The sequence below is a fragment of the Nelumbo lutea genome, chromosome 1 (genome assembly GCF_056320005.1).
Source record: "Nelumbo lutea isolate HS-2025 chromosome 1, American lotus-T2T, whole genome shotgun sequence".
NCBI classification, from domain to species: domain Eukaryota; kingdom Viridiplantae; phylum Streptophyta; class Magnoliopsida; order Proteales; family Nelumbonaceae; genus Nelumbo; species Nelumbo lutea.
The window spans coordinates 77401084-77420642 of record NC_142684.1 but is presented as its reverse complement, the minus strand read 5'-3'; the positions used below and the strand labels follow the sequence as shown (position 1 = coordinate 77420642).

Below are 19559 nucleotides of genomic sequence, written 5' to 3'. Positions count from 1 at the left end.
CTCCACACTAACGTTTAATGTTTGGTGAGTTACTAATTTCTAATGCAGAAGAATGGTGAGCTGAACTTCGAAATGAAATATACCAGCCAATTTCTTGAACCCAACCAGCGTAGGACATGTCCAGAAAGGTGGGCAGGTAGGGCACAACACAAAGGGAAGATGTAAGCATCTTAAATGAAACCCAATCAGGACTACAACAATGAGATATCAAGTAACCAGACACTTGTAGGCCGGCAATGGATGTATTATAGATAGAACAGCAAAAGTACCAAGGCAACTATACAAAGGATCACCTTCATCCATTAAAAAATAATAAGAAAAAGGAATAATTGTGTGGCAATTAACTTGACAAAGAACACGAGGACTCACAATGGACATGGTTCACTCTGCACATGATGGAAATTGAACTACCACCTATGGTTCTTGCACAAGACTACCCAAACAATTAAGGATACTACAGATGAACTCAAGTGACAACTGACAAGAACTACATCCTCAAATAAAAGCAATGCAGAGGATTAGAGGAAGAAGATTTTAGCCATTTTAGAAAATTTCATAGAAAACTCGAGTTTAATACAAATAACCTAATGCACAAATTTTTAACAAGGAAAGCCTCTTCCCAGAAAATATTGGGGAATTATGCAGTTCCTTCGCTGGACAACCTGATAACATAGCCTAACCACTGGCTGTAAATTTCTTTAATTACTTCGAAGCTAGTTGATCAAACGGTGAACTCACATCATATCATGTTGGGCAATGGGAGGCAGCTGGTTCAATCCCAAAACATAGCCAAAAAATAGCATTAGAAGCTGAAACTAAAAGTGATACAGAATGCTAGCATAGAATGGAGTAAATGAATAAAATAAAGCTAAAACTGGATGATGAAGTACTATGTCAGCATATAGACCAGAATGGAAGTAGTTGTCAGAACATAACCATTGTATATCTGGTAATTGCATTTCGCATCATCTATAAACAGTGTGGACGTAAAGGATGCCTGGTTATGGCCTAGACTAATACAGAATCACAGCAAGCACATAACTTTGGTGATCTTTTACAAGTTTGAAACATATACTTACTCATGAATTAATTTTGATCTTGTAATCCAAAGAACTGCTCCAAGGTTGGTGACGAGAACACATTGGAAGCAGTACGTTCTGGTCTGTTTGGAGTGATGTGAAGCTGATATTTGATGAACCTCTGAACCAATAAAAAAGATAACTTAGATGCCATGCATTCTTAAGAATATATACTCTACTTCTAGAGAGCTATAAACACACTGATTGAATAATAGTCTAAGAAAATGGAGACAGATAAAGAAATATACAGCCAACTGGAAGATGATCTCAGGATTTGTGTCAATGTGCCAATCAGGTTCAAGTTGTCGTACAAAAGATGTCCTCCCATTCTCTGTGCTACAGAAGAGAACCTGCAGGTACATGTGCAGCATCATAAATGGACTACAAATTGGCTAGAAAACATTTTGTGCAGTTGCACCCTTTATTTTGGTAAAGATGTATGAAATATTGTGAAGGAAAACACCATTATCTCAACTCAACTCAGCCTTAATCCCAACTATTTGGGGTAAGAAATGGCATTTAACGTATCAAGGAAAACACCATTATGCAAACAACAAATAAGAATATGCCTTCTGTTTATTATCAAAGACCAATCAGATTAAAGGTTGAATAGAAATCCATAACAAGCTTTCAGGAGGTCAATCAATTAATGGACTTCTTTTCTTTCGATTCACAAAGTTCAGATTCCCATTATTTCTGAAAACCTCCACAATTGCAAGATAAAGGTTTGTATCTTCTGATAACATATCATTTGCGTCATGCTGATTAATATTTTGGATAATAAAAGTTATTAGGGGGATCTTGTCCAGTGATGGAAGTACAGTAATATTTTCTTAACCACCTTGTTGTAGTATCATAGATGATGATGCAACTGCAATGATCCTTTTCCAACCATCAACTGATATATCCAAGATCTTTCCCATAAATACACATAATTCAATTTAAGTCAACTCAAACCAGAAAACAGGTTGGTGAACAATTAAAAAACGCTTTAAAGATGCTCATAATATCAACAGGACTTCCTGCTAGGTCACAGCTTAATGGGCACGCAGAGCTTTCACTCCCCCCCCCCGCCCCCCAACCAATTGCAAAGTTGAATTTCAATAATTTCAACTTGAGTTTTCAAATATCACCTTACATCTCATATATTGCATTCTTTGTTGTCAACTCAGTTTTCAGATATTACCTTGTTTGCATGATCAGAAATTAATATTTATCATCCAGCATACCATGTATACATAGTTTTCAAGGCACCAAGGCGAGGCTAGGCGACAGGGGGTGCCTTGTCGCCTAGTCGCCTAGAAGATGGATTCTAACCACATTTCCTTAATAATTATTCATAATTTTCATAAGTATAAAGTTCATGCTAAAGTATAGAAAATCAACATATTCGTGAGACGAAAAAGAAGAAAGAAAAGAAAACTGAAAAAATATAGGGGCTTTTTTTGTTATAGGAAAGGAAGAAAAGAAAAAGTAGAAAATATGGAAGAAAAAGTAGAAGAAAAGAATACAAGAGGAAAAAGAAGATATGGAGGAAGAAAATGTGTTGATTAGACAAAATTTTAAGTTCTACCTTATTGTTTCAGGTTTTGAAGTCTTCGAGGGTTCAATACAACACTTAGCAATGTTTGTGTTGATTAAACCCTAACAAATAAGAAAATAATAAAAAGAAATCGTAGTAGGAAAGAAGCCTTTTTTTGTTGTCAAAAACATTCGGCATACATTAGAAAATATGCATCATTTTCTGCATACATTAGAAAATATGCACCATTTTCTGCATAGATTAGAAAACATGCACCATTTTCTGCATTTTTATTCCTGGTTAGATTTTGTTTTGCTTGCTGGGGGGCAGCCTTTGACTTCAGTTAGGTGCATCTCCTAGTCTGCTGATCTATTTTTTTTCTTTGGTGCTCTGTTGCACTTGGTTTTTGGAAATTAAATATCCAAGGTTCAAAGTATCAGTACACCCCAGTAGGCCGGAAGGGGTGTATCGGTACTTTGAACCTAAAGGGCAGCCCAGTGCATGAGGCTCCCACCAATGCATGCTCTGGGGAGGGATAGATGCACACAGCCTTACCCCTGCACTCCAAGGTTCAAAGTATTGACACACCCCGACATGCTGGAAGGGGTGTATCGGTACTTTGAACCTCATGTCGGGGTGTATCAATACTTTGAACCTCACACATCATGTTTTTTTTTAGTTTTTGTTTCAAAATTTCAGAGGTGGCCTATTTTAATGCTATTTAACAATTAAAAATTGTTTTCCCAAAATACCTTTAAAAAGCCGTAAGGCAGGTACATGTTGATACTTTGAACCTTGGAAATATCTATTATAAAAAAAATAAAATGTCATGTATCCAATATATAATTTCATTGGTGGATCAGTCTGGATGGTCCATGCAATCTATGATTTTGGGGTTAAGATGTCACGTATCCAATATATAATTTCATTGGTGGATCAGTCTGTGGATGGTCCATGCAATCTATGATTTTGGGGTTAAGATGGGTTCAACTCTTAGACACCCACACAAGACACACCTGGACCTGTGTAACACACATATGAGTGATTAATCAGAGTGAAGCAGTTCAAGGAGAACATTAAGCAATTTTGAAAATTCCACGTAGACTTGTGTTCAAACTTCAAAGAGAACCTAAGTAAATAAGTGGGTTTTTTTAGGGGGACCCAGTGCTTAGAATAATACGATTCATATAGCATCTTACAGCAGCAAGCATAAACAGCATTTCGCATAATTCCATCACAAGAAAATTATCATAATCAAGACCAAAGTAGCTTTATGTTTTAATTTTTTTTCAGTTAAGTCTTTTTTTAAGGAAAAAGTGAAGTATAATTGTATTGGTGATTGAAAGAGAAAGTATAACTTTTTCAATTAATTCTTTTCTAGCACATAATGAAAATTACCTTATCTTTGACCAAACCACCAGAAGTGAAAACCCCAGCATTCTCTAAAGCTAAAAGAACCTTTTCCTGCACAAGATATTGTCTCTCATGAATGGCAAGTAACAAGTTTAAATGCAAATCAGAATAAATGACTATCACAATGCATGGAAAGTTATAAACGCAAGAATATAATGGCCCTTTTTCCAAAGGAATGATTTTTATATACATAATGAGGAACAAAAGTAGCTGTGCAATAGGAAAAGATCCAGTATTACATGGTCTCATACAGCTATGCACTATCATTTGTTAGAAAAATTATTGATATTTTTCCAGTTGTCCTAAAAGGTCTCCTTCTCTAAATAGAAGTATCTATTACCCAATCAAAATTCAACAAAATGAGGTTCATAAGAGCTAGAAGAACGCAAAAAGGAAACTACAACTAATAGATACCATCCATGCTTAGCCAACTCTACTTTTTTCTTTTTCTTTTTTACTTTTTTAACAAAAATGATGATGATGATGATGATGATGATGATATATCAGGGCAATATGAAAGAAGAAGATTTGCACGCACCCCACTTTCATCGTCCAGTATTCTTTCCATGAGATAAAGATCACAGAATTTTGTGATCTCTAACAGTACTTCCAGAACAGAAGATCTCACAGTTGCTTGTTTCTGCTCAGAAAGAAAAGTAGATAAATTTCACTCATCTTGCATTTTCCTTTTCTATGTCAATGCCAGGAATGAAGAGGAACACTGACCTGGAGCTCCTCAGGACTACTCTCCTCAAGGATTACACCAAGCAATCGACATGTGACCTACAAAGACCAAGTCCCATGGGTGTAAAAATAAGGAACAACTAATCCTTCAAGACATATAATCAATGCATGTTGTAGTACCTCACAGTATTATCCAAAGAAAAAGATATATTTAACCCCCCATTGGACAGTTACCAGAAGCAAAAGCAATACCATGAAGTGAAGCTGATATCAGCCTCAATTTGCAAATTGCTTAAGACTCATGATGATTTGGACAATGAAGAGCTGAGTGTAAGACAAAATCCTCCCCTCCTGGCCTCTCCCCACCTTTTTTGACAAATCAGCTTTCTATATATAGTAATGGTTGAGACCCTCTTCTTTAGTCACGTGAACATTCGATATGACCAATACAAAACATCCATAAGATAGTTATAAAGTGACTTTTGCGAGAGGGATTTAAATGCATGACTCACCCATTCAAAGTGATTTACATAAAATTAATTTTAAGAATAAATGGTTTAAGTAGCACTGAAAATGTTCAAGATCACCATTACTCTCTTAACCCATTTAGAAGTTCAAGGAGAGTATTAATTATTTGAAACCAAAAGAGGGGGAGACAAATTTGGAAGAAAATTTTAGCATCATTAGATATATAAGAACTTATAATTATATCTATATGTGTAAGACAGAAACAGAGAGAGTTCAATGGGAAAAAAATAACTACTATTGGGAGAAAAGATCAGCATGGGAATTAGTCAGTATTACCCAAAAGATGTAGATTTGATTCATTTCCCTCGTATTTTGAAGCTAAACTGCACTTGTAGGTTTATGGTATTTACATTTTGTGCATCTAGATTCTACAGCGGATTGGTAGTGAATTAATCTTCACCATGTAAGTCTACACAGTAGGAATAACTACACCACTCAAGTCGCATGAATCGAGCCACTATAGTTTTCCTTACAGTTGTAGCTCATGGGTTTATAGCTGATGCATGCTCTAGGCTATTCTAAAGGCCTGTTTCAGAGGGCTAGCCAAAGGTTCAGCTAAGCTTGTTCAGTTGCTTTGAAGTGCTCTGGATAAGCTATTCAAAGAGGCTGAAACAGACAGCCCTTCAAATGAATGACTGAGACGATTTTAGCTCTCTGGATTTTTCACTAAACAAAGTTTATAGGCTGTTCATGTGGGGCCAACCTGGGACATCCAGAATCTGTTGTGCTTCAGCCCCCACAAATGGGCACTAAATTTGGGATTGAAACTGACTTCAAGATTGTATTGGTTGGTTAAAGAGATAGAGGAGAAGATCCAGAGATTTATGACAGTGTATCGAATAGGCTGTATCAACTTTGGAATTCGGATGTGCTTCCCAATTCATCTTTTTTGTCTTTCCAACTCAAACTCCTAGATATGCATCAGACTGACTCCCATGTCTATGCCTATGCAACATTGGATGATGGTAATGTTGAAAACACCAAGACCCTTTTAAAACATCATTTAAACTGCCATATTGGAGCATGATGGGCCACTTAGACTGCCTCTATGGTAATAAGAAAATAAACTACAAGAGGAGAAAACACTTCAGTAAAGCTAGTTGAATTCTTCATGTAACATGAACAAATCTAAAATATGATAGTTCAATATGCATCAATAGCTGCATTATAAAATAAAGCTCTTAGTTAAAGATATAGCACTTCCCCCACAGCAATGGGAGTTACTCAGGACATCTATAGAAGATTATCACCAAATATTAACAATATCAAATTGCCAAGCATAATATCCACCATCTAAGGAATCAATCTACTGATATATTTCCTATGTCACCTGAAAACCAATGAAAAACAATTTTGAAAATCATAATGGTATCATAAAATCACAGAGAGGGTTGAATTGAACTCTCTCAGAAATTTGTATATTTCATATTGTATATTGTAAAATTATTTGTCTTTCAGAAATTTGTCAAGTAATTAGAAATATGCATGATAAAAGCTCAAACATATATAAAATGATTTTACCCCACTTTCAATCTATATCCACCACATATATATTTATTCAAAAAATTTTGTCACTTTTACACCATAGTTCTGAGATGATATAATTAAGTTTGATTTTAAATTCAATTAACCAATACAAAATGAATTAACACACTATATATGAAGGAAAATATTCATAAAAGAGTATTTATGAAGGTTCAAACAACCAAACTAATTCTTATTCTAGTAAAGGTTCAAAACAAAATACTGTTAAAACATTACAGAAAATAAATGACAATGTACATAACTAAGTCCAGTCAAATATCACTAATTGCATGAACCAGATAAACCAAAAGATTCACAAAAATGGGTCATACCGCCATAAGACTCAGACAGTAATCACAAGATTTTTTTTCGGAAAACGAGTAAATCATAAGATCCAAAGCATAACCCTCAGGATTCATGATTTAAATAATGGATAGTATCATAAATTATAAGATACTGACAACATTGGTTGAAAGGAATTTCTCTGAATTCCATTCCACCACCTTCCTAAAGTTTGCAGAGCCATTTTAACTGGAAAAATTTATTTTATTCTATTTTATTATTTCCTTCTCAGATTAGAAGGAAAAATTCTACTTTCCATGCAGGTAGCTATGGATGACGCACAACACAAACAAGACCTCCTGTGGTAAATGCATCATAGATCCTATTTTGACAGACTTAGCATTAGCCACATTCATCAAGTTCTAGTTTATTTAAACATGGCAACATCAACAACCATATTAAATTAGTAAACTAACCAAGTAACCATCTAATGTAATAACATGTAGTTAGTGCATAAATCGAGAAGATAGATAAATTACCTTCCTTCCCTCACTCAATTTTTGCCTTACTATTTGTCCTAATGTTGGCTGCAAAAAAAAAAAAACAAAAAACAAAAGATAATAAATGACATTAAATTTCATTCACTAGAACACGACATAAATCGCATAAAAAGCATCATGTGAAACCTTTACTGGCTGAAAGAATTCATCAATCACATTCTGTGCTGTTGAAGGCTCTGAAGAAGAGCCTGGAGCAACTAGAGTTGCATCTGAATGAGTATGGATCCCAGAAGTACTAGGTGCAGGAGCCTGTCGTTTTGGTTGTCTTCTTTGGTGCCTGGGGGGAGTTCTCAACAATCTCCAGGTAAAGACTATTGCAATAGCAAGCCCCGCAAGAGCCCCAAAAGAACGAGAATTCTGATATTTATAACAAAGCAGTGAGAAACTTCCTATCTGTCATTTAGTTAGATGGACATGATAAAATTTTGCACAAGGCATTTTTCAGTTTTTCTAACAGTAAAATCAGAATTTTTATCATTATTTAGTCGGCATCAAATGCTATATAACCTCGTGAAGCACAACCATCAAGTGGAAACACAACGAACAAGAGACAAAGAAAAAGAAAGACAACCCAATTAAGAGAAAATACGAAATCCAACAGAGGCATTTGGAACGAGAAGCGAGCAAGTATTCAAGAAAGAAGGGTATCACTTAGGGTAACCGTTAAGGTGAGGTATTGCTTTTATTATAAACAAACCTCAATGACCAAAATCCCACTTAAGGATAAGCAACAACAGGCACTGATACAACTCATTTTATCTCTTATTCTATCGGATATATCAAATAAAAATTCATATTCCCTTATTACCAGAAAACATAATTGGTCTAAACGTCAACCAAACAATCGTTATGAAACACAAATCGACCTGAAAGATCATCTAATAAGAAGAATTATCAATCAATCCAGAAATTTCTTCAGCAGAAGCAAATAAAAGGAGAAAGGGGGAGGGGGCATATAGGAAAACCGCACAGATCCGTAAAGGGGGTTTCATAAATTCTAACTGAGAAGAAATCAAAGAGAGGGAAAGATGAGAACCAGTTGTCTGAAGGAGATCGAGAAGAGATTAGACAACTTGACAGTGAGATAAGCACCGATTCTCTTGAGCAACTGAACCAGTTCTTCCTTGGATGAGTCACCCATCCCGAACTTCCAAAAGCGGAGTCTTTATCGTCGTTTCGTCTCCGATGTATCAGAGAACAAGCCCTAATAAAGACGAATCAGCCATGGCTTCTGCTGTGGATTTCGCGGGAGGAACCCCTTTCGTCGTCAACAAGAGAGAAAGACTCCTTGCTGGAGGGACTTTTAGCTGTACGTGTGTTGCGGGAAATGAAATTACAGACCCTTTCTCTATTTATTTACCCGTTTTTAAAAGGGAAAATTAGTATTGTGGTACTTTGGGCCTGGTGTCACTTTCGTCACACCAAAAAAATGCGACAATTCACTATCTTAACTTTTAATCAACTCTTAATTCTGTATTCATCGTTAATCAACTGTTAATTAACCGTTAAATTCTAATTTTCTTTATCAACTATTCAACCATCCAATTGTTGATAAAAAATTAACATTTTTTAATTTTTATTTCTTTTTTTTAAGAAAATTAAGGCATTTGTGTCTTTTTCAAATATCACTTCTGATATTAGATTGAACCATATGAAAGTTTGGGTACTGAATTATCTATCTATATAACTATTTCTAACAACCATAAAGTTTTTCAAATGTTTAGCCAAGTGGCACCACTTTCCCCCCACTTCCTCCTAAATTGTCTCTAATTCTTATTTATCTCATAAATTATCTCCAACACCAATTTATCACTTAAATCATCTCTAATTTAATAGAGAGATTCTCTCCTAAAATATCTCTAATTTCTATTTATCCTCCCCCCCACCCCCCCACTTTTTATCTATATCTATATAAAGAAAGTTTCAATTAAAAAAATTCAGAACTATTTAAATGTTATAACGAAATTATATACTAAATTTAAAATATTTATTCAAAACACAAAAAATTAATAGATTTAATAATATTCATATTATTAATAATTCAATATTTTTACAAAATCCACCATAATAACAATAAAAATTATAATTTTATAAAAAATTAATTTAAATGTAATTAAAATAATAAGAATTTAATGTTAAAAAATAAAACATTAATTAAATATTTCAATAACTAAAAATCTTAAATAAAAACATTAAAAATAGCAAAATAATATAACAAAATATTTAATATTACGTAATAAAAATAAAATAAAATAATTTCAAATAATGAAATTTTTTATATACTTTACATATTATTTAAATAACAAAATATTTAACATGAAAGGTTAGTCAGCTTCAATTGACCAACTCCCTAACCTAACCAGGTTAATTTGGTTGGCCAAATAGCCTATGACTAATCCGAACCAACTCATGGACACTCATAATTTTAGCTAAATAATAGTCTTATTCCGATAAATAACAATAGTTTAATCTCCAATAATTATTAAAAATTTATAACGAAAATACACAATTATTGAAAATATATTGATAAAGAAAAAAATACAATAATTACAAAAATACAATAAGTACTAAAAATATATTAACTTAGTTGTTTAAATACTTAAATAATATGTAAAATATTTAAGTTTTAAAATATTAATTATTTATTAAATTTAATTATCCATAAAATCATAATTTACACTATTATTACATAATTTCATATTAATTTTGTAATATATTAAATTATTATTAATTTCAATATTATGTTATAATTATTCTTCTACTTTAATGAAACTTTTTAAATTTATTACATAATTCTGTTATTTTAACTATTTAAAATCTAGTTATGATAAATATTTAAATAATCTATAAAATCTTTAAATTTTTTTTATTTGAATTTTTATTTATTTGAAGCTATTACATATTATTAAATATTTTAAAAACATTTAAATTGATAATCTGGAAAATATAATTTAAATTGTTAGTACATAATTTCATGATATATTTTGTAAAATTATAAAATCATTTTTTGTGTTTTTAATAAATATTTTAAAGCTATTATATAATTTTGTTAGAATATTTAAATAATTCTTAAATTTTTTAATTCAAACTTTCTTTAGATAGATTTAGATAAAAAGTAGAGGAGAGGATAAATAGGAGTTAGAGATAATTTAGGAGAGAAACTCTACTAAATTAGAGATAATTTTGGAGATAAATAGGAATTAGAGATAATTTAGGAGATAAACTCTACTAAATTAGAGATAATTTTGGAGATAAATAGGAATTAGAGATAATTTAGAAGATAAATAAGAATTAGAGATAATTTTGGAGAAAGTGGGGGAGGTAGTTTAGGAGAAATTTTAGGAGAAGAGATTATTTAGGTTCTTGGAAAGTGCATCTCATTGGTTGTTTAATTTTATCAAGATAAGCAATGATTATTGTTTTATATTTTTAAAACAAAAGAAAATAAGAAAAAATACAAAAAATGGAGAAAATAGATAAATAGCTTCTCTAAAAGGAGAGATATGCTAACATGGAAGGACCAATTTTAATACATATATATATATATACATAGAGAGAGAGAGAGAGAGAGGCGTGAAATAAATTAGGACTACATTTTTGCTTTTAGTTTTTTACTTTTATTGATTTAATTAAGGGTCATCTGCTTCAATACCTCCTTCCCCACTTATTTGTTTAATCGATCTTTCATTAATAAATTGTTTCTACCAAAAAAATTAATAAATTGTTTGTTTTGCCATTTAAATTATTAACATCATCACCTGAATCGAGTGCAAAATGTTTAAGGGCATGGGATCATGATTATTTATTCTAAAAGTATCCTTAACAAAATAAAATTAACAAAATATAGTTTTATTTTCCACTATCCTCTAATGAGGTCAATTAATTAGGTGTTTGGCATCGGTGCTGGGAACATCGCACTATTTTCTCATAAAAACCTGGGCATGTGGAGTTGCAAGCACCGTTTTATTTTTTTGTTTGGAACTGGTGCTGCCACATAGGCGTTTTCTGAGAAAAGAACACTTATTTTGTTTGGTATCAGTGCTGGTAGCAACGTTTTCAACATTGATCTGCATTATCCAATGTCCAAGATGATGCCACATTGATTCCACATCATTGTACTGTTGGCAGTAGCACACTGTTTTCTTATAAAACATTGAATTTGGCATTGCTCTAGACCACATTTTCTCGATTTCCAAGGCGTGGTCAAGAGCAACGTTTTTTTCGGAAAAACGGTACCAAACAAGAGGGCATTGTTTGAAGCACCACTTTCTCTAATGTGACGCCTACGTGGTGTTGTTTTCTCAAAAAATGACATCGATGCCCAACACCCACTAAATGAATTGATTGAAAACTATAGGAAATGTTTTAATAAATCCATAAAACTAGAGGGTTTGTAAATGGCCTCTTAATGAATTATTAAATAATAAAGGAATGAACACATAATAAGGTTGATCTAAATCATCTAATTGATGATGATGACATGGACAAACGTGGTGATCATGGGTTGGGCCAAGGTTTAGGCCTATGAGTATAGTATATTATATTAAGTATGTATAAAATATAAATTAGGGTTAATTACTTGTATTATATATTATACTAGTACGTAGAGACTTGTGCGGTGTATGGGAAAATCTGAAAGATTGAATAATTTTATTTACTATTAAGTAATTTATAAATTAATAATCAAATTTTATTATTAATTAATTAAAAGTATTCAAAGTTATTGCTAATATTTAAAATTTTAATAATTGTACTTTTCATTTAATGTTGATTTATAGAAAATAACTATTGTTAATTTAATATGAACAAATGTTTTTTAATAAATTTAGTTTTATTAATCATTTGTAGTAATTTTAATAACTATTATTAGTTTTATTATTTTTAAATAAAATTTTGATTCTTTAAATAAATAAAAATAATTGCAAAAACTAACATTTTTATTAATTTCATTAATAATTAACAATTATATAGGAATGGCAATAGGGCGGATTTAGAGCAAGGCACCCCATCTATGTTCCCACTTCCCACCCCCGTAGTCAAGACGCTATACCCCATCCTCACCTCATCCCCAGTGTCAAGTAGATTCAAGGCAAGGCACCCACTCCTTGTTAGGGATGGGGAATCCTTGAATTTCCTCACCTCATTCTCAATGTCAGGCGAGTTCGGGGCAAGGCACCCACTCCCCCTCATTAAGGATGGGAAATCCTTGAATTTTTCCCTCTCAGTCCCCAGTGTTGGGTGGGTTCAAGACAAGGCACATACTCCCTGTTATAACCCAATATTCAATTTGATGACAAAAATGATCTAAAAGATATACTCAGTACCAGCCACAAGGTAAATTTTTAAAAGTACACTAAATTGTCTTTAATTTTTAAAAATATAATTTTATGAAAATTTTGGAAACTTTACTACATTTGTGTAATTTTGAAAATTTATTCAAATTTATTTTAAAATTATTATGAAATAATTTATTCTCTTTTTAAATGATTTACTTACATAACTACACTAATTTAACTTATATTTTTCCCATTATTATACAAATTTATCTTAATAATTTGTGCAATTATTGGTTCAAATTACAGGTTTCCCTTTTCCATACTAATTTATCTTTAATAATTTAAAAAAAATTATAATGAAAATTACATAATTTTTCAATAGTTTTCCAAAATCTATCAAATATAATAAATTTTCCTAAAATTTCCAAAATATTCCAATAATTTTCAATAATTATTTAATACATTTTAAATAAACTTTCAAAAAAAGTTATATCTTTTAATTTCCAAAATGTTATTTTATGAAAATTTTATTTTCCAACATTATAATATTTTATTCCCCCCATATGCATTTGGTTATTAACTATAATAATAGAAATAACTAAAATTTTATACTTTTTATAATTGTTAAATATAATTCTGAATTTTATAGAAATTAGTTAAAGAGTTTTCAATTTTTATAAAATGTTGTTAATTAACATGAATATAACAGTATTTACCAAAATACTTTAAAAAGTTATGATGAGTTAATTAATAACAATATTTATTAATTTTTGGTAATTTACTAATTATACTAATAAGAATATTTATATTTTGGTAATTTACTAATTGTATTTATTAACTTTTGGTAATAACACTATTTAATACTCATTGAATATGGGTTGGATTAAATATTAACCATATTTAACTATTTATTAATTAATATGAATATTTTAAATGAGAGAGAGAGAGTGTGTGGATATAAGAGATTTTAGAAATTGATTGGGGAGTGGGGTAACATGATAAGTTTCCAATGGCTTAGAGGAGATACCTTAGGAGAGAAATTTTAGGAATATTTTTAAGTAGTTGGGTTGAGAATGATGACATGGCTTAATGGGAGTGGTGGGAAGGAGAGAGGAGAGATAGTTAAGGAGAATGAAGAGTGGGGGTAATGGAGCATGGAGAGGCATTAAAGGTCTTTTGATGTCAAATCATACAAAGATGTCAAATCTATTATAAATGCTAAACTTTTTTTGTAGTAAAGGAATGAATTTATGGCTTTACAAATTTGACCATACAAAGCATATCAAATCTGTTGTAAATGGTCTAGTAAATAGGTCTTTTGATGGGTATACATGTGGTGAAACCCTATTCGTGAACCTCCTCTCCTAAATACAACCGACCAATGAACTTCACACAATTAAGATCTCCTTCCCTATTACGTTACCGGAAAAACTTTGGTTGTTGATGGCCAACAGCCTCTTTGTTGAGAACATTTTAGGGAATGACACATTACCATAGAGTGGGGTAAAATAGTAATTGCTCCCTATTTCTTTTTAACCATAAACATAGACATGGCGTGAATTGGTGAACATGTCTAGCATAAAACCTCTCTCGACAGCCTGATGGGGTCGGGGAGGGAGATTGCCTTGGCGGGGCGGAGATGGAGATGGGGAGTGAAGAGAGATGGGAGGTTAAAGAAAACATTTCCCCTCTTAGCTTAGCTTAAGCATGTCCTTGTAAAACTTAATCAAATTTGATTGCTCCCGCCATTTTGTTCTCATTCATCTTATGCTTTATATTGTAATTCATAGGAAGATGTCCCCACTAAGTGGTTAGCAAATTCAATGCCAAACAAATCGAACCCTAATTATAGAAATCTAAAATTCTTAACCCTAGGCTTTATTTGTTAACAATACAAATATTGCACCAAGTTTAATTAGGCCTGTAATTAGATTACATTCAACAACATCCAAAATTGATTAGAGAAAATTAAAACCCAAATATGATGAGATATGGGATCTCAAGATCAAATTTAGATTTAACCCGACTTTGCTTCATTTGTTAAGCATCTGTTTTGAACTGTTGCTATTACTCCAGCAAATAGCGCCACATTAGTGCCATATAGGAAAAAATGGTGCTCCAAGAAATAACCTTCTGTTTGGAACCGTTTTTTCATAGAAAACAGTGCTCCAAGTCATGCCTTGGAAATCGGGAAGGCATGACTTGGAGCAACGTCAAATTTGGCATTTCCTATAGCTATAGATCGTTGCTGCCAACAGGGCAGTGATGTAATAGTGGATAATGGGTATAAGTGTAGAAAACGTTTCCTTGAGCATTGGTACCAAACAGAAAAAGTTGTTGCTCCAGGAAACGTTTTACCTGGCAGCAACAATTCCAAAAAAAAAAAAAAAAAAAAAGAACGGTGCTCCAAACCACACATCAGCAGGCTGCAACTGCAGCATTGATGCCAAATATATACTAAAAGTCAAAGAAAGATGATTGTTGTTGTTGTTGATATAAATTTATATATTTTTAGATTTATATATAATTATATAAATTTTATATATTAAATCAAGATATCATAAATTTTATACTTTGCATCGCATTTGTACTGACTGCGGTGAAGATTTGCACTACCTTCCTCCTATCTCAATTGTCTCTTGTATAAAGAGGAGATCCACATCAGCTTGCTTCCTACTTTCCAAACAAACAACCCTCCTACCTCCACTCATAAAGAGGGATCCGGTGCTTTTGGACGCAAAGGGATTTTCTCTTCGAGTCCATACATTTTATGACATTATTATTTGCTTGAATCAGCTAAACCTTTTACTGGTAATTATTTACATTTTTATATATCAAAACTAAATACCTAAAAAAACTAAAAAAAAATCTAAATATCATAAATGAAACCAAATTCCCGTCCAACGGCACCTTTCTCCGTCGCCCCGTTATCAATGCCGATAAGCCATCTTACTCAGATATGTTGAACGGCGAGACGAGCAGAGATCTATCGACCTTTCCGACATCATGTATATATTTGGCCACAGATACTTCCTCCAGCACCAGCCACCCTACCAACCCAAACCAGTCCTCTCTCTTTCTCTCTCTCAGCCTATGTTTGTCACCACTAACTCAAACCAGGCCTGGAATTAAATTCTAGTGGTTCTTGATTGATGTTGGTGGCGCTAAAATGGTATGTGCCTCTACGAAGACAAGGAAGCCACTTCTGCTATTCGATTTGATATTAGCTCTTTCTAGACTATGGGAAAATAAGAGGGGATTTTGATGCAAAGGAAGAAATTTTTGAGTTGCTATTACTTTGTTAGCACTCTTTGTTTCCTGGTTATAAAAACATTTTATTGTTGTTTGAAAGGTTCATTGAGTTCAATCTGAGTTTCATTCACAGAAAAGCAAATTGTCTTGTTCATGCTATTGCTACTAGAGTATGGAAGTTTTCTACAAAAAAACAAAAAGCTTTTGCAGAGGCAATGTTCTCATGGGAGTGGTGATATCTACTGTTCGACAAGTGGAATTTCTCCTTCAAAAAAAGGTTTTTAAAGAAGGTTTATTATTGCATCTTCCTCAGAAAACCACGACAACTAGGTCATTTGTCCACCCTTACAGATACTTGCTGAACTAAAAAGTAAAAAACCCTTTTAATCTTTGCAAATAGAGCTTAGGTTTCTTCGTTGTCATTTCCCACTTATGATTTATTGGTTCTTGATTGTGATCAGCGGAGGTGCGGGTGGAAGGCTTCAGAAGAGGGTGGCAGCAAAAGGATTTTGAAAAAAAAAAATAGCGTTTCTAGCATGTAAGGGCAACTTTTTGCCTTGAATATCAAAAAAAAGTAATACTTTTATAAAATAATTAAAATAGGATAACTTTTTAGGAAAAGTATCAAAAAAGGGTAGTGACATTGCTCATCGTCTTCCTCTTTCTCTGTATTCATGCCAATATACTAGATTCTAAGCTCTCTCAAGAGGAAGACGATGACTCACCCAAAAAAAAAAATTACAGCAACAGCCCCTACGGGTAGTCTGTCAAGTACATTGACATCGTAGCCCCTACTGGTTAATATATGAACTGCATCCACATTGCCTCCATGAGCTGCATAATGCAAGGCATATAACACACCAGCCCCTACGGGTCGGTTTTTAACGTGAATTCTGATTAACATTCCGCAACGAGAAAGGCCGTTGACATGTTGTATTTGAATCCATCTCTTTCTTCACTCGTACTCTGCCCCTCGACATCCCATTGTAAATTTGTAATAGGAAGATTTGCAATCGGTGGCGGGAGAATCACCACTATAAATAGTGGAGAGCCAGGCGGTGTAAATTTTTGCTTGACGAAACCGTCACCGATACCTACCGAAAATAGTTGAAAGAGGAGAAATCAACAAGGAAAATTTGCCTTTGATTTTTTATTGGTACCGCTAATGGCAACCTTCCTTGTGAAGAAGATGATTCGCAACCCCTCGGTTGTCGTTGTCTATCTCGAGGACATTCAGCTCACAACTCCTTGTAAGCAGTATGTTACTGTATCACTATAAGACCCTAGTTCTTTATTTTCTAAATTTTTATTTCTTTTCTTTTTTGTATATGAACTTTAAATCCTCTCCTGCTTGAAAGTTGAAACATCATTAGTAATGCACGAGAAATTGTTACTATAGGCTATGCTCCAGCCTCTTCTTTATAGTTTACATTTTCTATAATCTATTGTTTGTAGAACTTGCTTGGTTAAGATTCCTCATCGAAAATAACCAAGCCTATTGTACATCTTTTCTTTTTTAACCAGTAGGGGTTATGATGTCAATGTACCCGACAGGCTACGATGTGCCTTGCATTGTAAAAAGGTTTTTTAATTGCATGTTGCTATAAAATATTTTTCTGGGTGAGTCATCTCTTCCTCTTGAGAGAGTTTCGAATCTAGCCTATTGGCATGAATACAGAGGCAGAGGAAGATGATGAACAATGTCATTGCCCTTTTTTTATATTTTTCCTAAAGGTTATCATATTTTAGTTATTTTATAAAAATATTACTTTTATTGATATTCAAGACAAAAAATTGCCCTTATCTACTAGAAACCCAAAAAAATATGGGAATGGAGGGTTTTTTTTATCTCAAGGGAGATTATTTTTAGCTTTTTCTTTTTTCTTTTTGTTTTTTTTTTTGAAAATAAGCTTTTCAAAGGGTTGTCATTCAACTGGTTACAAGTTTATACCAACTTAACATCCGGTGACGTGTTGAAATATAATTGGACTCAAAGAGAAAATCCCTTCGATTACAAATACATTGGATCTAGAGTATTGCTTAGCTCCAACCCGTACTAGCATGATGACATCTACATGTATTTATTTTAATTTGTCATTGACTTTGAAATTGCGCAAAAGATGGTTTTAATATTCAAATATTAGAGAAATTGTCTAAAATTCACAATCACTTTTTATGAATTCTCTTAAATTCATCATAATTTTTCAAAACATCCAAAACTCCCCATGTCAGTGAAATAACAGTAACTTGATTAACGGATGTTGCTAATTTACTATTTCACCCTTTCTTATGTTCGACCTATTTTACAATATCCCAAATGATAAAAGTTTTCAAAAAACTAATAAAATGATAAAAGTTTTCAAAAAAATCAAACAAATATTAGCAATTGCACCCAACTAATATTGCAAGAAATTTTTGAAAAATATTTCAGAGAATTAGATAAAATATTACAAAAATATTTGTGCATAAACTTGTAGAGCTGTCGATGGGGATTTACATTCCAGATTCAAGTTAAAAAAATTTACAATACATGTTTACATATTTCAAAACATTAGAAATCACTGAAACTTCTTATCATATATTAATGCTCATTCCTTCACAACTTCAAACCGGATATAGGAGCGAGTGAAACAAGAGGGGTTAAACTATGTTGGGCATTAGCAATTGCTGTGTTGATGGCTGCATGCCTATCCAAAAACCTTCATTATCATCAACATAAGAAGTACACAGTAGCTACGCTCACGGACTGCCGGAGCCTTTTGGAACCACCTCTCCAGTTTTGTCGATCCCTAAGTGAATTGGCGGGCATCATCAGATGAGTTATTTGCCATTTGCTTTTTCTCAAATGAAGAATATGGTAGATTGGTAGAGTGGTATTGGGCTTCTCCACTTTTCCGCTTTCTTTATGTTCGCAGGGTCCGATGGAATCAACTTAGCTTATGGGTTATGGCCTGTTAATTTTGGATTCCATTTTCGTTTTATCGTGTGAAAATTCTATTCATTTTAGTGAGAGAAGATATAGGAGCATAAATTGCAACCTCCAGCCTGTACCCTGGTAGATATTCAATACCTTTTTGCACAGGGCTCAACTCACACAAGCAAATTTAATTAAAAGCCAAGTGGGAAATGAAGAATTAGAGAAGAAGGGGTGAGATGTTGTGGTCCAAACCACCTCTGATTGAATCTACTTATGGCAAGAAGTTGATGTGTCTCATATGGTTTCATCTGCAACCTTCCCACCTTAGACGATCGAGGTGGAATCGATTCCTTAAAATCCATATTGGCAAATTTTAATGACTAAAAGGAGTAAGCAAGCAGATCTATTCCATGAGCCCACAACGTCTTGTTTGTTTTCCTTTGGGTACAAGCTCCTCAATGGCCACTTTAAACTCCCTCTCTTTCCTTGTTCCCCTTTCAGCAGTCCCTCTTTCACTTTCTT

The 19559-nt window shown here is 32.9% G+C and overlaps 1 protein-coding gene across 2 annotated transcripts; it reads right to left on the bottom strand.

Moving 5' to 3' along the window:
* Window positions 1-518: 518 nt before the first annotated feature.
* PEX22 (peroxin 22) lies at window positions 519-8942 on the bottom strand. 2 transcript variants are annotated; one of them, XM_088964831.1, is made up of 9 exons: window positions 8629-8942; window positions 7719-7949; window positions 7572-7619; window positions 4741-4797; window positions 4553-4654; window positions 4000-4065; window positions 1328-1429; window positions 1080-1200; window positions 519-767 (listed from the first exon to the last, which is right to left on the bottom strand). In XM_088964831.1, the coding sequence occupies exons 1-8, from the start codon at window positions 8731-8733 to the stop codon at window positions 1087-1089; spliced, it is 825 nt and encodes a 274-aa protein (XP_088820957.1). In that variant the 5' UTR covers window positions 8734-8942; the 3' UTR covers window positions 519-767; window positions 1080-1086. The 2 variants fall into 2 exon arrangements, with proteins under 2 accessions (XP_088820957.1, XP_088820958.1); XM_088964832.1 differs by having other exon boundaries at window positions 7725-7949; window positions 8629-8935.
* Window positions 8943-19559: the final 10617 nt, after the last annotated feature.

Bases quoted from the DNA above. Each gene is read 5' to 3' on its own strand.
- PEX22 (XM_088964831.1), bottom strand. From the start codon at position 8,733: ATGGGTGACTCATCCAAGGAAGAACTGGTTCAGTTGCTCAAGAGAATC. The intron at 7,620-7,718 runs GTTTCACATGAT...TTTTTTTTGCAG, and splicing joins AATTCTTTCAGCCAGTAAAG to CCAACATTAGGACAAATAGT. The intron at 1,430-3,999 runs GTAATTTTCATT...ATGTACCTGCAG, and splicing joins GTGGTTTGGTCAAAGATAAG to GTTCTCTTCTGTAGCACAGA.